At 36.8% G+C, this 20,504-nt stretch overlaps 1 protein-coding gene across 6 annotated transcripts in view; it reads right to left on the bottom strand.

Moving 5' to 3' along the window:
• The window catches only part of LOC112044497 (syntaxin-binding protein 5), a 249,122-nt gene that overhangs the window by 42,017 nt on the left and 186,601 nt on the right, over window positions 1–20,504 (bottom strand). For all 6 annotated transcript variants that reach the window (XR_008251393.1, XR_008251394.1, XM_052885148.1 and 3 more), the window contains exons 3-4: window positions 14,886–15,068; window positions 3,371–3,505 (exon numbers count right to left, since the gene is read on the bottom strand). Coding sequence is in view for 4 of the 6 variants with exons in the window: in XM_052885148.1 (XP_052741108.1) it covers window positions 3,371–3,505; window positions 14,886–15,068 (318 nt within the window). In the remaining 2 variants the exon portion in view is untranslated. The remainder of the gene's footprint in view (window positions 1–3,370; window positions 3,506–14,885; window positions 15,069–20,504) is intronic.

Raw genomic sequence — 20,504 nt, 5'->3', positions numbered from 1 at the left:
GTAAATATAATAAGTGTCATAATAATCTATACGCTTGCTTATTTTCAGTGATCTAATAATAAATATGATTTGCTCTAAATTAAAGAAACTGAAACCCTTGAATGAAAAAGAAATAGACGTCGAGAAAATTCTGGGAATAAAATATAATTGGTAAAGTGAAATATTTCATTTAACCTCACCAATGCGGTAAGTAATTCATTTCGCTTTTAATAACTTCGTCAAACAAAGCGGTCGACTCGAAGCCCTCCATTGGCTTTGAGAAGTGAGTATAAAAATAAAATGGACGAGTTACTGAACCAATGCCTTACTTGCGTTCCTGAGCGTATTTCGATGAAAGCCCTTTGATCGGAGCTTACCGGCTAACTTCAATACAGGCGAAAAGTCGAAAATATTGAAGAAAACTTTTGGAATCGTAATATTTTCGTTCGGTTTTCACTTTGTGGGAAAATACAAGTCAATATTGACTGTTAGTAAGTATTAAATTGCTTTTAATATGATTTAAGAAGCATTCAAGATTTTGGTATTTAAAGAGCTTTCGAGGGTTGCTGCAGTAAATGTATTTTATTTTAAATTTAAGCAATAATTTGAAATATTGATAAATTTCCGTTGAGCGGTTTCTCAGGTTATAACTTCTGTGGTTATAAATTCTGTTCGATTCTCTTCAATCTAGTGTTCAATTAGTTGGTGCTTTTGATCCGAATACTCGTACCGCGAGCGACAGCAAATTGCTGTGAGATCGCAGTACAGTTAACTTATCAAAACTTATCTAACGAGATCGGCTATTGATTATATTAAATCACAAATATATCCACCCACTCATCCCCCAGCACGTCGAAGAACGCCGATAAATTTAGCGTAATAGCCCTCAAATTGCAAGTAAGAAGCTGAAAACATTTAATTCCTTTAAAAACACATCTCTTAATACTTTTCTTTAGCTCAGCAGTCAGCACGTGATAAATTGCCGACAAGGAATTCCTTGAAAAATAACGCGAGAGGAAGCTGGGAATTTAAAAGATAAAGAAAAGAGGGTAACCGTTCACCTCCCGACGCTGAGAGGAAAAGGAACTTATGTCACAATCGATCCCTTCCACAATATAAATGAACGGTGTTTCGTTGAGCGTTTTATTTTCGTTTTATAGCTCGTCCATTCGCCGGCATCATGTGCAGTTAACAGTTCGATCTAGCGAGTTCATCAATCAACCAGCTCATTACCGCTAAGCCGTTAAAGCTAGTTTGCACGTTTTGCTAAATTTGCCGTTCGACCTCTGCAGTCGTTTTCGATTGTGATTTCTGATTTTATGTGGTGGAACAGAGCTTATTTAACAATTTCTATTATAATACGTTAGTTCTTTATTCGTTTGAGTTACCTAATGTCTTCAGCATCGCACGGCATGAATTAGTTAAACACAACACAGACATACTGCAGCTGCAGAAGTCTGACATGTTCTGCGACGGCAACAGGAGCTTTAATTTAGTATATTCTGAATATATAACATATTCAGAAATCATGTAAAGCAAGCGGGTAAATATATTTCAATGACATTAATTACTACAGTAGTATCTAAACTAACCATATTAGAATAACTTGTACATTTTATTTAATGTTGTTTCTACAGTTTATTTTGCACAGTTTTCTGTGATCTTATTTATTGATTGAAAAAATTATAAAATAGCTCATGGTCTGCTCTGGTGATTAGATTCTGTCGTGAGTAAATATCACCTTGTTGACCGTAAATGTGATTTCAATCTTTCAGCGCCTATAGCATAACGGAAGACTGCCCATCGCACTCATAAACCAATAGTGAACATTTATTATATTCTAATTACATACTAGTTGTTAATGAATGTTGTAACGTAAAAGATTTTGCACATTTATAAATCGAATTTGGATTAGCCGAGATCGGACGAGTACAGCGGCATTTTATCAAGAGTTTTGTTACAAATCCTGAATGAGTTGAACTTTCAGCGCGGATCTCGTCTACCCGATCGTGTCGCGCCTTCGCGCCGGATTTAGCACTGTCGACGCGACTGTCGATAAGCGGGGCTTTAGCCGGCTGAAACAAATCACTGCTTATCCTGAATTTAAATCATTACATTTAAAAGTATCAAAAGCTAGCTATTTCTATTTATATAAAACACGGTCGCCTAAGTAAATATTGTTTGTAACTTTACAACGGTTGAACGTATCTGGATGAAATTTGACATATTTTCATCCAATAGATATTATAGGATTTAAGACAGGATTGGTCTGTTTTGTTAGTCCAGTGGTTAGTGAGTAGCAGGTTAGATTTCAGATCACTAAGACCTCGATTCGAGTCCTGGGTCGGGCTATGCAATACTGACCTTTTCTTTTAAAAAGTCTTCGGAAGAAAACCGCAGGGCATAGCAATAAATTAATTTTCACACTAATTGTGTTTTAATTTTCTTTGTTGTTAAGTTCTATCTTGATGGCGTTTTTATTGGAATTGGGTAAAAAACAATCTTTTTAAATTAGGAAGTTAAAAATAAAGCTTTTTTATCTTTCAATTAAACACTTAATGACTTACTTTGTTCAGAATTTTGCGTAGATAACAGTGTTCCAACCGGTCTATAGCAATGTCACCAGCGTCAGTAACTCGTCTGATACAATTGCAGTTATTTCAGCTATTTCAGTTGAAGCGCGCCGCCCGACAACGTCGAGTGTCCTCTGTTTTAAAACATCCTTCACACAAAGGCATTCCTAGATGGGTTCATTAGACCCTTGTTTGCTTTCGCAGGGCGAAGTGATGTTACGCCGGCTGATAAAAGGCCCGCCTCTAATGCCGGGCCGAGGCCGGTGTTAAATAATTAGGCTTATTCAGGGCCCGGGCCCGGCTTCGCAGTAAAATGGGACGTTCTCTACTTAACCTTTTTCATAAGTAGCGTGTATTTACGCAGGCAACTTGTTAGGTCTTGTGAAAGCTATTTACGAAATTGGGGGACTAACGTTGTAATGTAGGTCGGATTGGGTTTTCGGTTGCTCAATAAATCAGGCATTAATACTGTTTCGAGAGAAAGTTTTTTCAAGTCAACCGTTTCGTTGTGGAACATAGGCATTATTTTAAGCGTAATTTATGTATTGCTGAGTATTAATTAATAAGTTAATAATTACATTCCTTTGTTTAAAGCTTCAACAAGGATACTTGAGGCTGCATACCGAAAAAACCGTAAAGTACTCGTAAATGAAATCCAAATCGCTTAATTTTGCAGAAAGTAACAGTAACTCGCGTTGTCTCCTTTTAGTGTGGTAATGTAATATTCACTTTTACCTATTCCTATGACCTATTCTTTGGAGGACTACAAGGTGATCCTCTCCGACCGGAGTTGTTCATTACAGATAAAAGCTACTCACACTTCGATGGCCTTGTTCCAGTTGATGACGTAGCCGGACAGCGCGAAGGTCTCGATGTTGACGACGTGCACGTTGCCGCGCTCCGTGCCCACGTGGATCCATTTGGACTGCAGCGGCAGGTGCAGGCATGTGATCCTGAGAAACAAATGAAACATTATATTACTACGAGTATGATGTATCATCAGGCATCATCAAATACCTTTTTAAAACACACTCATCAACTATGCTTAATACAATTAAATAAGTACTTTTTGTGCTCTTGTTTTACTTCATTTTTTTAATGTGGTTTGTTTGGTGATCGCTTCTAGCGATTAAGTAAAATACGCAAAGGTAGGCTCTTTGCGTATTTTACTTAATCGCTAAAAGTGCTATTAAAACCTGATACTGAAATTAGTTAAATTTCGTTTATTCAGTAAGAACAATTTAGTTTTGAATCAACAATAAGGTTATTATTGATTTAAAGGGATGTGGCGAAAAATTTACCTGGGTAAAGTTCATTAATCTTTCGTTGGGAACCTAACCCAGACCATAACGTCGAGGCCGGACAGACGGCTTTACATGCTCTGCGAGGTAAGTAAAGAATAGCGAAACTATCGACTATTAGTAGCTAGCTATGGACGTTTTGCTGGTTCTAGTCTGTGAGTACGTCTGTCATTCGTATCTACTAGAAATAATTCACGTGCAACTTGCTAACTGGAGCAGGCAGTTTTCTATTAAGCGCAAATGTATTGTGCCAGCCGGAGCATTGAGAGAAGTTGTCCGCTGGCCTAGTTACTGCCACTCTGTGGAGCCCGGCAATCACTACTGTACTTCGTTGTACGATCACATACCAGCAAGTGAACCTTATTAACACAATGCGCACGACTGACGCCGACCAATTACCATAAGACCTGCCTCGCTAGATGTTAGAACGACTCTATCAAAAGCATATGTCAATGCAGGTGTACTTTTGACAGAGCCAAAAGTGTATAATCACGATCTAACGTGATTATACAAACTGCGTATGTAGAATCGATGGTTTATTGTGTTAAAATTACACGTATGTGTATTACGATTTAAATTTATAGTTATGTGTAGTATTTTGTATGTGTGAGTTTACCAAGTCCCCCTCAAAAAACGACAGACAATTTTGCTGGTGAATATGAGTGCGATACAAGTCCAAAGGTAAAGTCTGAGACTAGATAATTACCAGTAAACTGTGTAGTTTGAATAGTCTAAAATCCAAATCGTATTTCTATCCCTGGCACATCATGCTTTTCATGGATGTATCTTGCTTTCCTGTTGTACGTATGCAAAACTTCATGATCGTTGGATCAGTAATTATGGCGTGAAAGCGTTGTAAGCAAACACAATCACTCTTTCGCATTTATAATATATATATCGTGTAACTGTAAGCTAGTCTAGACCAAGAAACTGACCCCATTTTGAAAGAATCTGAAGAATCCAGTGTGTTTTCCCATCATATAAGAAATCTATTCTGCATGCAACACCGGCATACATGTAGTTGTCGGTTTGCATGCTGCTTCGAAAAAAGCAGATGTTTAATATTATGGATTTTAGTGGTGAGTAAAATTTAAAAGTAGAATTAATGATTTTTTTTGCAAGTAAAGAGCAAAGAATCAGGTTAATCATATTTTTTTATAGAAACATAAGCGTACGGAATAAAAAATAAGGCCAAGAAAATAAACTGTTCACATAGTCGCGAGGTGAAACAATACGCGGGCAATATGCTAAGAACTCCGTACCCTTTGCTATTATATTCTACAATGGATTAAGGGCTTGTAATGGCCAGATCTTCGTTATTTTACTTTAAGTTTGTCAGCTCATGCTCCTAACTAGGTAATTACGAAGGCAACAAAGTATGAACCGTTGTCTATGGTAGCAAGTTGAAGAGTTCAGGTCCTTAATTGTCAAAGTATACAACGTAATTATTAAATATTTTCTGATGAATATAATGAGACCTAATGTCCCCAGTCGCCAGATACTTAGCTCCGTGACAGTATTACGAATACGAACGTTTTTCATAGATTTCCCAATAAGCTCGTTGAATCGTTGATCAAATTTTTCGTATTATAAAATAAATAAATAACTAAATAAAATCTTTATTAACCATAAATATATACAAAAAACCATAACATTGCCTGTGGTCTCCACACTAGATTGATCTGTATCGTGGAGACCATTAGGTAGGATTTTCTAATGCTTTCCGTTGGACTAGGACTAATTACAAAAATTATGCCCAGTAAAATCATCATCAAGATCATTAGCAACCCATATTCGACTCACTGTTGAGCGCGAATCTCGTTTCAGAATGAGAGGGGTTAGGCCAATAGTCCACCACGCTGACCCAATGCGGATTGACAGACTTCACACACGCAGATAATTAAGAAAATTCTATGGTATGCAGGTTTTCTCACGATTTTTTTCCTTCACCGTTTGAGACACGTAATATTTAATTTCTTAAAATGCACATAACTGAAAAGTTGGAGGTACATGCCCAGGACCAGATTCGAATCTACGTCCTCCGAATCGAAGGCAGAGGTCATATCCACAGAGCTATCCCGACTCACCAGAAATTATGGTTTACTTGGACGGTTAAGAATCTGGAACCTTAAACCTTGCTACTTTCTAAAACCATCGCGGTTAAAATGACATACGTCTTCGTTTCGTAGATATCGTAGCTAGTTACCGTAGCATGAGCTGGCTAATTGTCAGTGTCTATAAAGTGACGAAAGTCTGGTCGTGACAGGCTCGCGATGTGTAAGCCAGTGCGCCACTTGCGTGCGCGGCAGCGATTTGTCGTTGCACATGAATTTGGATACTGTATACATATTTGTATTGTATGTTATATTTGTGAGTTTTGTTGGGGCTTATATCGTAAATTCCTGGCGAACTGGCAGATCGCCAGCGTTGAACTACATGTGTAGAAGTTTACTAGTTACACCCCCACTCCTGGGCTTTAATCACGGCTCTATGGACGAAAATCCTGTGTAATTTAAATACGTATGCAGCCTACTCTGAGTCTCTGAAAAAAGAGCAGTACGTAGACTATTTCTTGCACTACATCAACTCAAGGTTAACCTTTCTCCTTTTGTGTGAGTTTAATAAAAAGTAAATAAATAGCATTTGTACAAAAATACATGTAATCACAATAACTTAGGCTTTGTAAGTAAAATCGTCCCAGCGTTACCGCGTCCACGTCGGCACGCAAACGACTCGTTGCTCTAACGAAAAGTACATCATAAAACTTCAGTCGTTTTCTTGAATTACAGCCATAGGATATTATTTACTTTTATTAGATCGTATTACACATTATGACGATTCAATGATAATAGTTACAACACTCGTAGTGTGTCTTAGAACATTACATTTTGTGCTCTTCTGTCATGCCACTACTGGGTGGGGGGCGAGCGGAATTTGGGGACTTACGAGTGTTAGTTGTTAACGCATTAAATAGTAGAATGGTGATAGGCTCCAAACTCTCATCCCTTACAAGAGAGGGCTAACCTATACCTACTTCAGGTTAACGGATGAAGGTAGAGTTCTATTTTCAAATCAAATCAAATCAAAAATCATTTATTTCAAGTAGGCTCAGTTTACACTTTTGACTTTTGACACGTCAGTTGACTATTTGTAAAGACTCTACCAATGGTTCGGAAGGCAGGTTCTGCTGAGAAGATACCGGCAAGAAACTCAACAGTTGCTCTTTTGAAAAAGTCATACAGTATTATAATTTACAATTGATAACAATTACAATTTCTTATAGTTTTATTTCCTGTGTGAAGGGGGAAGCTGATCCAATGGGCTCCAAGCGCCTTTATCTTTAAGGAATTCATCAATGTTGTAGTAACCTCGACTAAGTAAATATTTTTAACACATAGCTTAAAGCTATGCATTGGCAGGTCCATCACAGTCTTGGGGATCTTGTTATAGAAGAGTACACCCAAACCTACAAAAGATTTTTTTACTCTTTGGAGACGATATGCAGAAATAACTAATTTATGCCCGTGTCTACTAAGACGTGGGTTTAAATCTCCTTTTCGTTTGTACAAATTAATATTTTGTCTTACATAGACTATACTGTTATATATATATTGACAGGCTACTGTTAGTATACCTATTTCTTTAAACTTTTGACGAAGGGACTCGCGTGATTTTAATTGATATATTGCTCGAATTGCTCTTTTTTGAAGTACAAAAAATAGCAATTCGATTTTTGTTTTTATTGTTTACAACAATTTTGTTGTAGTTGATGGTATTATACTTTTACGTGAACTTCTTAACAAATTTAAATTCAAAATTCAAATTCTATAGATATGGAATTCAAGAAAAAGGTTTACATATTAGGTATATTGTAATAAAAAATATTGGGTTTAAAAGTTTCCACGCGGCCGAAGTCGCGGCATCCGCTAGTTGGCTGTATCTCGTTATTTATTGAGCGCATCAAAACAACAGGACAGAGTTTTTTTGTGAAACAAGTGTAAAGTGCGCTGAAAATAGTAATTTATTGCGAAAGTTTACCGCGTAAGTGAGATATTGCGGGTAGCCTGCCTCCCCCCTGCCCCCCGCCTGCAGCCTCCGCGCTAACTTCTTAATGGATATGAGACTAACAGTGTGCCAATTTGATGTAAGGTACGAATACTATTACAAATTTTTATATTAAACTACCATTTTATAGTTGAAGCGAAATTATGCTCGTCATGGTAAACATTTTTTGTCTCCATGTTAAAATCCTTTTCATGATAGAAGTCCCCCAGACGCGGCGCTAATGTCTTAATGGCGCTCATTGTAATGTGGTAATGGCGGTCTTATTGTCATTTGTGTAAGGCTGTTAATTTTAGTTTAGGTTTTAACCGCGGAACTTCTTTCTTAAAAAGGATTCTACTTGCTACACTTCGTGGGCTTATATTTAATAATAATAATTTTATTCCGAATATTACAATCATTATAATAATAATATTTTTTACATTGATTTGATTTGATTTGATCCAAATACTTAGCTTTATTTTTACCACAAAAGGAATGTCTCACTTTTTTGTGAACACTCACAACATTCTCAAAACGTATTAAGTCAGAATTACTTAAGCATTTATAATATTAATTTAAATTCATAGCCATTTAATTTATGATTCTCCAGATTCACCCTATCTTTATCTACGAGTATATTTCATGAATTAAAAAAAAAACCTACTGTTATTGTTGCTCATTTCATTTAATTACGACAAATAATTATGTTATTAAATAAAGAAAAGGCCTACGAAAATACCAAGAAAAAACGTAAGAAAAGCAGAAGTGATGTCCTTCAGCAAATGGGGTGCCCCTCGTGTAATGGCGCCCTTGTCGCGACTGAGGGAAAACAGTTTTCTTTGCGTTTTCCTGCCGGTCCCTGCCTCAGTAGAACTAGAAGTGGGTTAAGAGTTGCTTTTTCCTCTAACAATATTTTAATGAATTATTTGAATTTTTAGTACCGAGGCATAAATGGTCGGTTTATTTTTAACGATTTAAAACTTAAATGGTCTTAGTCCACTGAATTAGATTTAAATTTAATTAAAATAATAATTAATTATTTGTTTTTAAATTAATTGTTTTTAAATAGTGTTTTAACTTTAATTTGATTACCACTTTATTCATTAAAATCTTCTAGATCATTACATCCGTTAGTTTAACACTTAGTTGTCTGTATTATGTTATGTTACGAGAGCAATATTTTTAAAATGAATACATACCTTTCTTTAACAAAAGATCATCAAGCCTATTTTATTAAATAAATACTTTTGTTTATATGGATTGTTACCAAAAGGGTGAGAATTGAACCTAATTTTTGACCTTTGACAGCCTCCGTGGCGTAGTGGTATGCATGGTGGATTTACAAGACGGAGGTCCTGGGTTCGATCCCCGACTGGGCCGTTTGAGATTTTCCTAATTGGTCCAGGTCATGCTGGTGGGAGGCTTCGGCCGTGGCTACTTATCACCCTACCGGCAAAGACCAAGCGATTTAGCGTTCCCGTACGATGTCGTGTAGAAACCAAAAGGGGTGTGGATTTTCATCCCCCTCCTAAGGGCTAACTTGTAAAGAATAAAAAAATCTCTTAAGGTTTCGTCCTTAAACCATAGAGCTATTGAGGTATTCAATTTCATAAAACACACTCTCGCATGGGACACCATTTGAACAATGAGGTCGTCATAAAGAAAAAAAATAAAGTAAATGACGAAGAAAATATAAAATAATTAACAGCTAAATAATAAAAGCTGTTGATGAATATTATGACAGTCGGAAAAGCTGGCTTTTTGGAGTTTCTTCGCGGATAATAAGTTAATTAGAGCGATGTTAATGTGATGGGATTCTTCTGTGCCAATTATACATAGAGTGAGACCGCGTTCTGCGGCGTCTTTAGTGATTACTGCAGTCAGAATACGACCAATTCGCGAGTTGCTATTGCTTAATCCAAAATCATTAACTTTATGTAGGTTTAAATAGTACAAGACGTCGGAAAAGCTTAGTATTTCCTGGGCGTTTCCCGTTCCAGTAATACTCTAAGTACTCTCACAACTGTGACGACTCATATGACAATTCATATAATAACTATATATTTTTATATTTCTTAAAAATAATATTTGCCGTAGCTTACCAGTATCCTCATTGTCATACAACAAGTCAGAAAAGATTGTGTTAGGAATGGGTACGACAATAGTCCACCAGGCGTTTATCTATACTATACTAATACTATAAAGATGGAGAGTTTGTTTGATTGAACGCGCTAATCTCAGGAACTACGGGTCCGATTTGAAAAATTCTTTCAGTGTTAGATAGCCCGTTTATTGAAGAAGGCTATAGGCTAAATATTATCCCCATTTTCCTACGGGAAAGGGAACCACGCGGGTGAAACCGCGCAGCGTCAGCTAGTAATTCATAAATTGAATTCAGTGTAATGGTTTTGAGTAAGATATACATATACATACAAATAATAACGCATCAACTACTCCGACTGAATAAACTAATTATATTCTCCTTTCGTTTATTCGTTTTAAAAATGGCAAAATAAAAAAGTAGATTAGTGTTAGTGGTTTACTAGTACGATCTTTTATTAGTGCCGTTGTAAAACAAAAGCTGCATCTTTTAATTAGAAAGCATTGGATCCAATGTTGTCAGCTTTGCCCTCCCCCCACCTCCTGCCCTTGTTACAGTAATGGGCCCATTGTGTTCCAGTAAAATAAAAATATCACTAAGTTTTCACAGCGTTACAATGTTATCACTAAAAGAGAACTGTTGAGCTTGCTTGTTGCTTTTGGGCAGTATTTTTATTATTGTCAATGATTAGCTATTATTTAATACAATAACTATTATTATTAAAATAATGTCTGTATTTTATTAAACCCGTGTGATATTATCACAATACCTTTACTGTAAGCCATAAAGGTTTGGAGCTAAAATAGTTTTTTTTTTAAATATTAGCTGCTTTTTTTTTAATTTCCTTTGCGCTATACGGGAACAACAATAATCTAACAGGCGGGGATCGTACACTGGACTTCTCAGATTCGATTGTTCAATTTTTATCACTAGATGCAACCTTAAGACCGCCCCTAGGTCCAGCAGTGGATGTCCAACCACTAACAATGATAATGATGCTGAATAATGTGTGTAACAGTCCCCTTTTTACCCTCTGGAATAAAAATAACAAAGAACTACGTTGTAAAACGCGTAAAACCACGAATAACTGCTCACGCTAACGTTCAGCCCGTCAGCAAACGGTTTGCATTCAAAACAAATATCATAAAAGGTAACGCCGACTATTACCGCGCCCGTCGCGGCAAAGCTCGTATCTCACTACGCCGCTACGGGCTACGCCCACTTCGGGCTAATTGCACCGCTTTTGATACGAATATTACGGAGGTGGGTTTACCGGAACCAAACTTGAAACCGAATATTTTTGATTAAACCAAATATTATAGGATTCGGATTAAGAACCGGAACCAAATTTGGACTCTGTGTGGAATACAATATGATCTTGATTAGCACGAGTAGCCGTACAAGACACATGTACTTACTGGTATACGATACTGTGAATGTATGCGCTAGGCCGTGTCCCCGCGATTCCAAAAATATTCTAAAGCGTCTGTCTGTTCGCGATAAACTCGATAACGGATTTCGTGCGACTTTCACCGATAGATAGAATGATTCATGCGGGTTTGGGTATACCTATACGAGTACATGTTATATACCTTAACCTCCCTCATTAATTACTTTGTACGGCATTACGTAAATTGGTTAAAATATGACCATAATTTTTGGTCGAATTAAGTGTCGAAAAATGTCAAACACCTTGGGGCTTTTATCAAATCCTTTTGAGATGTAACTCCTACCCCTACTCTACCTCTACCCTATCCATACCCTACCCCTACCCTAAAAAAACCTCTCCGTAAAAATCATCGGCGTACTTCAAGGAATATGTGACTGACTGCACCTGAAGAAAGAATTGCCTAAATCAGTACAGCGCGTTCTCGAGATTTGCGTTTCGCAACACATTTAGCGATTAATTTTTATATTAGGTATATGATATGAAGATATGAAATTTAGTGATAAATACAATAAACAAATGTATGATCTTCTGTACCATCATGCAATTCGTAGGTTTTAATAATACATTTAACATAGGTAGATTTTTTTTAAACGGTTGAAACTTGACACGGCCACTCGATACGAACACTGATTGCTGTCTGTACACGAAGTGCGCGCATTAACGGAGCATTGAGAGATTTCCAAAGAGCAATCACACGAGCGTGCGCTCCAAACATTTGTCTACATGAATAGTCCTCATCTCTCCTGTAATGGCGGACTATTCAACACAATATGCTATTTTTCAATACTAATTGCTCTATTCATGTCCCTCTGGATATTATTTTTCAATATTTCGATATGAGGCTTTCAAAAGTTCGTAACTGGAGCTTTTCACGTTGTGAATGTGAAAATTAAACTTCGGTAAATTTTTAATTTTCACTCTAGATATTAATTTTTGTGTACCGCTTTTATATGGACAAGCTAGTGTGCGCTGTGTCACACAAAGAGACTTGATTATTATTAATGGAGGCGTTAATTAAAATGGATTCTCGAATTGATCGAAATGAAAATGAATTTTTAAATTAGGTTAACTAATAAATAGAAGATTATTATAATGTAATTACTATGCAATTCGGATGGGGACAGAATAGTGCCGTAGATTAAGTTAGCACTTTCAACCGTTATATTTTAACGCACATAAATACCGAAAACCATACCCCACACCGTGGGATAAACGATACAAAAATCATCATCACTGGCCCTAAAAAGACTTTTTTCAGATTTTAATTGATTTTTCACATTTTTAATTTGCATACCTACTCATGCTGAATTACAGATTTCTAGTAGTAATAGTCTCTGCGTAAAACTGCGGACAGACAGACGGACGGACAGACAGACAGACGGCCATGGCAATACTATAAGCGTTCCTCGTAGACTAGAGAACCGTAATAAGAGCAACTGTTGTGTATTTTCAACTAAATAGTTTCTGTTTTTGAACAGGTACTAATAGATTTATTTTTCAAAAGTGCTCGTTAAACCAAATTGAATTCAACGAATTTGAATTCGAATAAGAATTGTCATTATCAGAACACACGTGAGTCGGGGTGGCGGTTGGCCCCGTGTGTGACCCTCATATTGTTCAGCGGGCGGACAATGGCGAGCACCACCATTTAGTGAAAGCTAAACAAAGAATCAATTGTGTCCGTGATCACTTCCAGTCCAGCGAATCCCGTTTAATTAAAGCGAGCACGCGCGAGGGCGCGCACGGGTCGGTACGCTCGTCGTACCTGTGCGTATTATACTGTAATGACCGCGGGCGAGCGTGTCGAATTACTTTCGAACCCAATACAAACCAATAAAGCCTTAATAGCACAGCCTTGCGTTCAGTTGTACTAGGACTAACAGTCGTATTTATTTAACGTTCATGTTAAAAAATAAATAAACGGTGTACGGTTTGTGGCGATTAGTGTTATCACACCCCGCTACTACTAACATATTGTTTTGATGTTTGTGGTCAAACAGATACACTACAAATTTAGCAATATTTTAAATTCAATAGATTTTTGTTTGATTGAAAACAAAGGTGTTGAACCAAATTTAATTTTCGGAATTCGGTACAGTGATAGATTGATTTTTTTTTTATAAATACAATATTACCATATCCATTAAAGTAAAACAAACGGATGGGGGTCGTACCCATGGCCAGCGTTCATTAACTTAAAACCGGGCTATTAAAGATTGGATATTAGAAAAAGACAAATTTGTATCGGCTTTTGTCGAAATAAAACAAGCTGGAATGGGGTTGAAGGTTTGTATAAAAATATAATTTGTAAATGTGCTAAAATTTGTAAATTTACTATTTGCATGAGAAAAGGAAAATAAATAAAATACTAATTGGCAAGGTTTACATGTTAGAGGACAATCAAGTCTGTCTATTGGCGTCGGTATTTGGATCATCTTGAGTGCGGAAGCGGATGGATTGCCATCGAGCGTTGCCAATGATCATCACCCTCTTGTTAGAGTGTCATCGGAATTCTTGGGCCGTTGTATGGTACTAGGCATAAGAGGTTGACTAATATTTCCAAAAACAACATAATGATATTTATTAGGCCTTTTATGGGTAATCATCTATACGGTTATATAGATCTGTTTCAACTTTTGTTAGTAAAATAAACTATACCATGACGATGGGATATTTTGATAGTATTAGGACATTTTTAATTCATCAAGTGGCTCTATTATCGGTGTGGAGAAACTCAAATGAATTTACAGGCACACAAGATTTAACTTTTAATTAATTATTAATTAAATTATAAATTGTTGATCGAGCTGTGTTCTTTTTATAGCGTATATTAAATGTGTTTTGAGAGAAAGCTCCTATTCCGACACATTAACACGCGCTCGCTTGTGACTTAAACATGGAAATCAATACAAGAACGATTAGTTGTGGCACTGTGGTCACGACACTAGGCTGACGAGGCATTGGGCGGCTGCTACACTGATTACATCTCCGATTAATTAATAATGTAATCACTGTATACGAGTATTAGTATTAGGTAGGTAGGAAGTTAAACATCACGTGCAACATCAAGCAGTCGATCCTGACTGCTTCGAGCTGCTCGCGTATGCCCGGCCTCCCCAAGTCGAGCGTGCGTACATGTGGTCATGTCTCTCCGACGACCGATGGTCTTTGGAGTCGTAAGGTCCTTGAGTGGAGACCGCGTCTCGGTAAGCGAAGTGTGGGGCGTCCCCCCACTAGGTGGAGCGACGACCTCCGGAAGGTGGCAGGCATCGATTGGATGCAAAAAGCCAAAGATAGAGCCGGCTGGCGCTACTTAAAAGAGGCCTATGTCCAGCAGTGGATACATAATGGCTGATGATGATGATGATGATGATTCGCACGAATGAATCAAACGGGCGTCCGCTAGTTATTACTGTAAAAAAAAGCTGGCAACTCACCGTTCTCTCTGGAACTTGAGCGACTGCACCCTCTGCGGCGACTTCTGGCGGAAGGTCCACAGGTTGAGCTGGTCGTCGGCGGTGGCGGTGACGAGCGCGCCCTCGTTGACCAGGAACTTGGCGTGCAGCACCGCCTCCCCGGAGTCGTGGCGCACGTGCGCGTCCACGCCCGGCCCGCCCAGACTGAGCACGGCTCAGGAAACTACTGGTGCAGTACACAGGGATACGACCACAGAACAGAACACGCTAAAACTAACGCTTTACAACGGATCCGTTCGAGAATTCACGTAGAAAATAAGAAAAAAAAATTATATGCAATAGCGCCTAGGCTAAATACTTAATATTTCGATTTCATTCCATAATAGTAAATTAATATAATATAATGTACGTAGTGTTAGTAGTAGGTACGACAATAGTCAAGATGAAACCACGACCTCTTGGTGATAAGTCCGGCCCTTCACCGTTGCGAAAGGTTTGGATATTAATGCGAAAGTGAGTATATTAGTTTGTCAAACTTATTCTAAACCACTACACGGATTTTAAAACTTCATTCACCTGTAGAAAGCTACATTGTCAGCGATTATCATAGGCTATGTTTCATCTCCATATTCAATCGGTAACGCAGACTATGCGAGCAAAACCGCGGGGCGTCCGCTAGTTTAATAATAATAAAGCGATGGAATTATCTATGTGCAGTGACCGTCTGCTGCGGTGTACAGAGGAGTATCACCGACGCGAGCTCTAACTGTATTTCAATGTAATTACAACGTTCTCTCAGACGTGAGTATTTACTTAGGAGCTTGCATACACTGTGTGTTTGTGCGTTGCCCGCTCGCTCGCTCTTACCTTTGATAGAAATTGCTTTTGGAAATGGAAATGCAAAGCGTGAAACCGCAAAGCAACGCAGGTCTGAAGAGGAGTTGGAATATTGTTGCTTTGTCAAAGAACTTGACCACGAGGTCTCAAAATAAATTGTCTATTTACTACTGCTATTGACTTTCAAATTATGCATAAAATGTATTTTTATGTAAGTAGAGCTTTATGCCACAGCGAGAACGTGATTCTTTTAAAAATTTTATTGGTAACGTTCCAAGATAAGAGGAAAATAAAACATGAAAAAATAATTTTTGTCGGTCTTTTTTTTTTACTAAATTTTTGGACCTTATGAATAGATTCACAGGTGTTTATCACAAATAGTTTAATTTAAATAAATATTGGATAGAATCAGGCGTTACTTTGCGGAAGTTCATCATGAATAGATAAAAAAAATATTTATTTTGCTTCCGAATAACCCATGCGAGAACGTCACCCAGATCCGACAAAATACTCTCTACGTACGTTTCACCCCGAAACCAGAGCATCCTCAGGAGATGTTGAGGATGCACCGGTTTCTTATTTAAATAAGTTTTATTTCATTATGATCATATGCAAACAATAAAAAATAAAAAATAGTAATAAATAAACAGAACGCACATGGAGAGAGTACTACTATCCTAAGAGCTATGAGTAAACTCAAAAGCTTTCCAATACATTTTTTTTTCTGTCTTCCTAATCGCGTAAGTTAACAGAGTGAAGAGTTTCTTGTGCCACTGCGTGCCGCTACGTGCTGCTCTGTGCCACTAAGCGGATCGCTCATTAGCCGGAGAGAGGTTTGGTTGTTTGTTTGTTCCGTTTATTGTTGTTGTTCAAACTCGGCCGCGGGGTAAACGATTTGCTAAAAATTAGTTTCGAGAGATTCTCGTGTAGTTATTAACATGTGCATTGGATTTATTGGTACGATTTTGGAAATTACTTTAATGTTTTGACCTATATTGGTCAACGAATTCCCACGTAATATTTTTACGCGTCCAACTAATAGACTTCTTAGAAGATTTACGTGTACTTGTGATAGACATATGTTACGATATTCGGGGATATCTACGTATTTTTATTTACGAACTTTTTAAACGTTCGGAAAAAGACAATATACTCTCATTGAAGAAAATAGGAGGAAGTTCCGATTCCGCGGGATAGAAAATATCTTCCAGAAGTTCCGATTGATTGACAAACTCTAAGTCCCAGCTGAAATATACCTAATTGAAACGTAAAATATATCTCAGTTGACTCACCGATCTAGTTTTATAAGAAAAAGCAATTTTCTCACCCTTAAACATTCTAAGAGGTGTTTAGGAATGAGAAATGACGTTGGGTCCTTTCCATTATTTTGTATGATTTATATCTTTTAACAAAATTAAAAAAGTTCATAAACATAAATATTCAAAGGTGTCATAAACAAGAAAGCTTGTATCTGTTTACTCTCTCTCACACCTAATTCCGTTTTTTCCAAGAAATGAAGATTTATTGGCTATTAAATCTACGCAAAGCCCGTTGAAAAAAGTTATTTGAAATTTAAATTAATGACTTCTTTCGACGACAATTGTAGTAAATAACAATGCAGTCTACTAAAAAGTATGAAATATGAATGGAGGAGCTTAATGCACGCTTACAGCTTTTGATAGTAAACTGGTATAAAGTTAACGTGGCTCATCAGATAAAAAATACAATTATTAAAAATGAATCAAGCATGCAACCTAACTCACCTCACAGGAATAAAGCAAGCCATACAAAACTGCGCGAGGTGGCATTATGAAAAGGGTCGTATAAATATTATACGGATTATATTACGATGGGGAGCATCTCGATAACCATTTACCTTTCTGTTTAATATTCATTAATAGTTAAAGGATCGTTAAAGGATTATGATGCTCCTAATGTCCATATAGTTTAACTACCGAATAATATTACTTCTTTTTCATGATCTGAAAATCTTTTTGTTTGCGTTTTACGATAAGGTCGAGTAATATTTATTTTAGCCCATTAATATATTTTGTTATAACATACTTTTGAGATAGCGTTATATATCTTACTAACTTATATATGTAGTGTGACATTTTTTGATAAGATACAGTTTGATTATTACACTTTTTTCTTAATGCAGTTCATTTTTTTTTTATTTATTTGTTTGTAATCATCCCCTTAACATTTTTTGGCATTTGTATTTAATTTTAACAGGAGACAGTGTATGTATCCTCCAATGCAATAAATTTCGTATTCTTAAAATTATGTATAGATTTGTAGAGAAAAGTAGCGAAATGGCATACATCTTAGTTTCGTCCTGATACTATGTTTAATTTTCGTTCATATTATTCACGTAGTTATTAGACAAAAACCCACCCGTAATAAGAGAATTTCATGCCCAAGGTTTATTGCGGTTAAACCGAACGAAAACAAGACTCCGGTGCATAGCGACGAGTGTTTGGTGAAGGCTTCATGTTCTGCTCATTTAGGTTGTTTTTTTCACTGTCTCTAGGGCTGCCGACTTTGTCAAAGTCCGTATGGTTCGTTTGTTCGTGTATATTTTAAAAAATTACGGTTTTCAAAATGCACCTTACGTTACACTTAGTTTTATAACACTGATATAAAGGCACAAGTTCCATTTAGTTTTAGTATTTAATGTCAACTCTGTACCTTCCATGAACCGTTGGACATTTAAAATTGCAGATTAAATAATGACTCAACATGGTCGTTAGGTTGATTTTACTAGCCATGGGTGTCCATGAGGATTTTCCCCCTACGAAAAAAAAAAGGTTGATTTTACTAGTAAAAACTAGAAACTCAGCAGTTGATCTTTTAAAGCATCTCTTTAGTATATTTAATTGAACAAGCTTTTATGGTAATGAAAATAATAACTGATAAGAACTAAGTTCCTTAGCCGGCCAAACAACTTCGGTACCTCCCGTAGAAACCGTCAGTATGGGGCATAAATTAATCGTACCTTTCCCAAGTAAGCCCGCTACCGTCTTAGACATCAGGTGAGATCGCCGTCAGGGGATAACGTCATTGAAAAAAAGAAAATTCCATCTCATCTCTCGCAATGGCGCCGCACAAATTGGTCTATGACTTGCGATTCTTCTTGATTCAGATTTTTTCTCGATATCTCTTTTTATTATATTTTGAAATAACCCACAAGTATCAAATGGATCGGAAATAATGTTCTATATTTAAGTATATCTATTTGTTTCCATGCGATGATAATATCAACGATGCAAGCAAAATTACTAGGTATTGTGTACCGAAATTGCACCAAGTTAATGTTTAGTATCCTACAGACATGAAAGTATCATCATTGTCAGCCCATTTTAATCGCCCATTACTGGGACAGGTCTCCCTTCTTACAGGAGACGGAATATGGAAAATTTCTTATAAGAAAGATAAGTTCAATATTTCCAACGAGCCAGGATTCGAACCCAGGACCTCACGATCCGCAGTCACAGGCTACTACCGATCCAACGAGGCAGTTACAAGAAGGTATACAAACATGATAAAAAATGAAAAATAGTTACAGAGTGTCGACCTGACCTGCCCTGACCCGCGCCGCTACATTGTCGCCGAGTTTAAACAATAAACAATAAGCTTATCTTTTTATTTTTCTCCAAACATTCCACTGCAGCAGATTGCACTGACTTGATAAGCAGCGAAACGTCATCGCTATTTCTGACTGGCCGAATTTAATTGAAATATTACATTTTGTTTATTTCAAATAGATTTATTTTCACCGTTTCAAAAAAAAAAGTTTACTTTTTAGATTTAATTTAAATAATCCTTGACTGCCTCACCTGATTGCAGTCTGCAGTCTATGATTGCTAAATTAGAGCGTGACGTGATAGCCCACTGGATATGACCTCTGCCTTCGAATCGGAGGGCTTAGGTTCGAACCCGGTCCGAGACATGCACCTCTAACTGTTTTAGTTATGTGCATTTTAAAAAATTCAAGCAACATGGCGAGAACTTTTTAATTATCTACGTGTGTGAAGTCTGCCAATCCGCATTTTGAGATATTACCTTAACGTGTATAATTTGTTAGTTGTCTTTATGATTCAAATTTTCTTTTCTTCTAACTAAAATTGAATTTGAGCTATCAATAGAAGAAAAGAAATTTCATTCGATTGTTTAACAATTTTCAAAGATTTCCTAAATCACTGGGAATTTTATTTCATTAAAAAAGGGAATATTTCAAAACCATCAAAAATATTAATTAAGGTAAATTGGAAAGTCGACTCCATTTAGCGACACCAAAACTTTTTACTCTGAAAGCTAATTTTTCTCCCGTCCTATTTACGAAGATTACCTTCGAAAGAAATATTTTTTCTAAAGTTGCCATCTTTTTAATAAATTCGTTCTTTCCAATCTCGGGTAATTAGTGTGACCGGCGGAGCGCGCCCGATCCATTTTACTCGTTTGAAATATTCCTATATTTTATATCAAGAGATTGTATCAAATTCAACGGAAAAGCCTTCTTCTATTTACGGTAAACAAAATATTTCAATCGAAAATTTAATAGAATTTATACGAACCAAGAGGAATAAATAGCCCATTATCCATAAAACTTTACAAGTGGTTACTATCAGGTTAATTTTCCATCAGTAGCTTTATCTTGATGAGACGCTCAACTTTTTTATTGGCGAAAATTCTCGATATTGGTAGCTAACCTGGTAATTTCATAACGTCGGAACGAGAAAATGTACCACGCAATTTATAGGACATTGTGGCTGTTAAGTTGTATAACTATTTATTAAGCAA

The sequence above is a fragment of the Bicyclus anynana genome, chromosome 13 (genome assembly GCF_947172395.1).
Source record: "Bicyclus anynana chromosome 13, ilBicAnyn1.1, whole genome shotgun sequence".
NCBI classification, from domain to species: Eukaryota; Metazoa; Arthropoda; class Insecta; order Lepidoptera; family Nymphalidae; genus Bicyclus; species Bicyclus anynana.
The sequence above is the reverse complement of the archived record's forward strand: the minus strand, read 5'-3'. Positions and strand labels throughout refer to the sequence as shown.